This window comes from Drosophila subobscura, chromosome U, assembly GCF_008121235.1.
Source record: "Drosophila subobscura isolate 14011-0131.10 chromosome U, UCBerk_Dsub_1.0, whole genome shotgun sequence".
Taxonomy (NCBI): Eukaryota; Metazoa; Arthropoda; class Insecta; order Diptera; family Drosophilidae; genus Drosophila; species Drosophila subobscura.
The window spans coordinates 16,585,026-16,589,083 of NC_048534.1; the positions used below are offsets into that span (position 1 = coordinate 16,585,026).

General features: G+C 47.9%; 1 protein-coding gene across 1 annotated transcript; it reads left to right on the forward strand.

Moving 5' to 3' along the window:
- Positions 1 to 728: 728 nt before the first annotated feature.
- LOC117900398 (trypsin-1) lies at positions 729 to 1,912 on the forward strand. Its single transcript, XM_034810753.1, has 3 exons — positions 729 to 959; positions 1,022 to 1,413; positions 1,489 to 1,912. The coding sequence occupies exons 1-3, from the start codon at positions 761 to 763 to the stop codon at positions 1,840 to 1,842; spliced, it is 945 nt and encodes a 314-aa protein (XP_034666644.1). The 5' UTR covers positions 729 to 760; the 3' UTR covers positions 1,843 to 1,912.
- Positions 1,913 to 4,058: the final 2,146 nt, after the last annotated feature.

Genomic DNA, 4,058 nt, shown 5'->3' on the forward strand with positions numbered 1-4,058 from the left:
AAAAAAACGCTCACAAAACCGCAGATTGGTTGCTCTTAACGTGTAGCGTATGTAAAACTGTTTAATAAATCTAAGAATACATTTAGTAACTTTAAGAAGTATTTAAATATAAGTATAGAGAGCGTAGTCAAGCTTTACATTTTCTCAAAGATTTCCACTGGCTTTCCTCCAATTGATTGTTTTAAAATGTAAGACTAATGCGGTAGGAAAAGATCCCCTTATTTCCCATTTATTACAGTGACTCTCTTGTCTGATGACCCAATTTTATTGCAATGTATTTTTGGTAAACCTTTTTGGGTAAGTGTATAATAAGAATGACATTAAAAAGTTTATTTGCCATTTCGGCAAATTATTCTCGATGAAAATGATGTTTTGTGCACAGCCAAAAATACAAACAAAATACACAAAATTCACTTGAGAGCCGAGAAACTGAGCGGAGCGCCTGAGAGTATGGATGGGTTGAGTTGAGTTGAGTTGAGATGAGCGTGTGTGCCTCGCTATAAAGTGTTATGCAAATAAGTGGCCGCGTTGCCAGAGCGGGCATTGGCGCCGCGTCAAACAAAGAAAGCGGAGAAAGAAAACGAAAGAGAGAAAGAAAGAAAGATGCGCGGTGCTTATACAAGCCCAATAAAACATTCATATTTTTAGTTTTATTAAAACTGCGAACTCGATCGCGATCGGCGGATCTTTGAGATGGTATAAGTAGCCCACGTTAGGCAAACAAGGCCGTCACTTTCTTCAGAAGTTTACTCCAGACAAGATGCGTTGTTATCTGGCCCTGCCGCTCCTGCTGCTGGGCTGCAGCCTGGGCTTAGCCCAATACCAGTACCAGGTACCACAGCAGACGCTGGCCCAACAGTTTGCCGATGTGGTGGATGTGAATGTGGAGGATCCATCCGGCCTGAAGGCTGTGCGCCCCGGAAAGCAGCGTAATCAGTGCACTGCCAAGCAGAATTGCTGTAAGTTGTCAAAGCAAGGATCAAGAGGCCAACCAAGGATATAATTCTCTTTGACCTTCTAGTCTGCGGCACACCCAATGTCAACCGCATTGTGGGCGGCCAGCAGGTGCGCTCCAACAAGTATCCGTGGACCGCCCAGCTGGTTAAGGGTCGCCACTATCCGCGTCTCTTCTGCGGCGGCTCCCTGATCAACGATCGTTATGTGCTGACAGCGGCCCACTGCGTCCATGGCAACCGGGACCAGATCACCATTCGCCTGCTCCAGATCGACAGATCCTCCCGGGACCCCGGCATTGTGCGCAAGGTTGTCCAGACCACGATCCATCCCAACTACGATCCCAACCGCATTGTCAACGATGTGGCCCTGCTGAAGCTGGAGTCTCCAGTGCCACTCACAGGAAACATGCGTCCCGTCTGCCTGCCAGATGCCAATCACAACTTTGATGGAAAGACTGTGAGTAGGAGTATCCCCTAAAGGATGATCCTTTGTATAAACTTCTCTCCTTCTTCACGATCATTCTCTTGTTAGGCTGTTGTCGCCGGCTGGGGTCTGATTAAGGAGGGTGGCGTCACATCCAACTACCTGCAGGAGGTGAATGTGCCTGTCATCACCAATCAGCAGTGCCGCACCACCCGCTACAAGGACAAGATCGCCGAGGTAATGCTTTGCGCCGGCCTTGTCCAGTCCGGTGGCAAGGATGCCTGCCAAGGCGACAGCGGTGGCCCACTGATTGTCAACGAAGGTCGCTACAAGCTGGCCGGAGTCGTTTCCTTCGGCTACGGCTGTGCCCAGAAGAATGCTCCTGGCGTCTATGCCAGGGTCAGCAAGTTCCTGGACTGGATACAGAAGAACACCGTCGATGGTTGCTATTGCCAGAGCTAAACAGACTTATTCCACACCATTCGCCATTCATAAATTATTCTAAATTATTTCAAAGAAACGATCATCAAATAAATCATGCTTACAGATACAAAATATCTGTTTAAATGTTAAGGAATTCTTTTGGTGAGTATGAGTTAAATTCGAGACTCTGCCATGGATGATTCTTATCGGGAACCCTCCTGGTGCATTACTCGAGAGCACAGATTTGGGGCAGAACTCTTTTGGGACCCACCCTCGTACTTGTCTCACATGATTAATGCCTCAAAATTGTTGCTGCTGATGGAAATCTTTTTGGCAGCGCTCACATCATAATCGGTCCGGCTTCATTTGGCGGCATCCAAGGAACGCGCTGTCAATCAGCCCCAGACCAGGGCCCCGGACTGGAAGCGGCATAATTTGTTTTGACTCATTTTCATGCGCAGATCATAAATTTCTGAGGGAACTGGGGAACATCGACTGGGACTGGGAGACTGGGACTAGTAGACTCGCGTTCGCTATCCCTAGAATGATGATGATGATTATGATGATGATGCATGTGGACAGGACAGGACAGTACAGGAGGAGGGCATCTCGCATCTCGCATCGCCTGCATCTGCATGGAGTTGCATTGATTTACTATGTGAACACTTTATGGCTGTTTAAGTTGTTAAATTGAATTAAGATGATATAAATTCTGCAGCAATTTTTATGTTTGTTAATAAATTTTGCATGCCCTGTGATAATTTGAGCAGCTTCTGCCCGCTGCTCATAAATTGCAAGCTTTTTATAGGCCCTCTAAAAATAATGCAGCGTGCAGACAATCGAAATAAATAATTCATACGAATGCCAGTGGACGTGGCTATCTTTGAGCATGGACATGAACGCACATCCGACTCTCCCTCTCTGTTTCAATCTGTGGCTCAGTTTGCTTTTTGGCAGCGCCCAAGGGAGCAACTACAAATGGACTGCACCACACAAAGATCTCCAGCAAAGAGACGCATCGTTGCGTACATTGTATGGAGGATCGGTTCGGTTCTGTTCGGATTGGATTGGTGTTTGGTGTTTGCATTTTAGATTTTTTCACACCTGAACGTGGCGGTGGGTCCGTTCAAAGCTGCCGCCGCCGGCAATCGCCTACCAAGGAAATGGCCAACCTGTCCATGTCTTTGGCACTTGAAACAAGATTCACTCGCCGTCGCTGTCGCCATTGCCATTGCCATTGCCATTGCCATTGCAGTTGGACTTGCACTTGGATCTGGAGTTGTAGTTACAGTCGAGTCGCCTTTGCAGTTTATCTAATGCCAGGGCAGCAGCTGTCGGGTCGGTGTCGAGGTCTTACCAAATTTGGCTTTTACTCTGGCTTTGGCTTTAGCTTTGGGTTTTGCCCGATGCCTGGCGGCCAGCGAATTTGTCGTGACTTGTTAATGATACATTTCGCTAGTGCATCTCCAGCTCCAGCTGCAGCTTCAGGTCTAGGGCCGGGCCGGGCCGGGCCCATCCAGGAAGGGCTCTCTGCCTTGGTCAAGTGTTGGCATGTCGCTTAAATGGTACATGGTGCCATCTTTGGTGCGTCCAAGTCACAAGTACTAAAGTACCTGCAGAGAGTACTACTTAGGAATAGGGCCCATCCACGATCATGGATGCCAATGCCCAGTGCCCAGTGCCCAGTGCCCAGGACCAGAGTCCAGGACCAGAGCCCATGTTAATCATGACTTGGCCGCTTGGGGCCTGGGGCTATCAGTTTTCATTGATTTGAATAGTTTTTCAACTCTTTTTCAATTTGCACGCTGGGCCGCAGAAATGTGTATCTACGAGGATGTTCTCGGACCATAGAAGCAGCCGTCAGCATCATCTTGTTCGCTGCACAATTTACGAGCACCAACCTCAGAGGCGTCCATTCGGGGGACAGACCAAATCTCGACTTGTGATAATTAAACTGCGGCAGCACCAACAACGGCCTGAACAAGAGTGAAAACAAAATGATTTAGTGGCTCAACCCGCAGTCGCGTCTGGGATTTACGGCTCAGCTCACTTTTATTTTTGGCTTTGGCCATTTTTAATCTCATTTGTCTCAGTCCCAGCGAACGGACTCCACCGCGTATGCCTCCTAAATAATGACCCTGTAATTATGTCTGCTTAAGCGGCAGCTGCTTCTCTTCACCAGCCTCCAGTTGCAGCTACAGCTACAGCTACAGAACACATTCCACTTTCATTATTCTTTGCATATTAGTACCCAT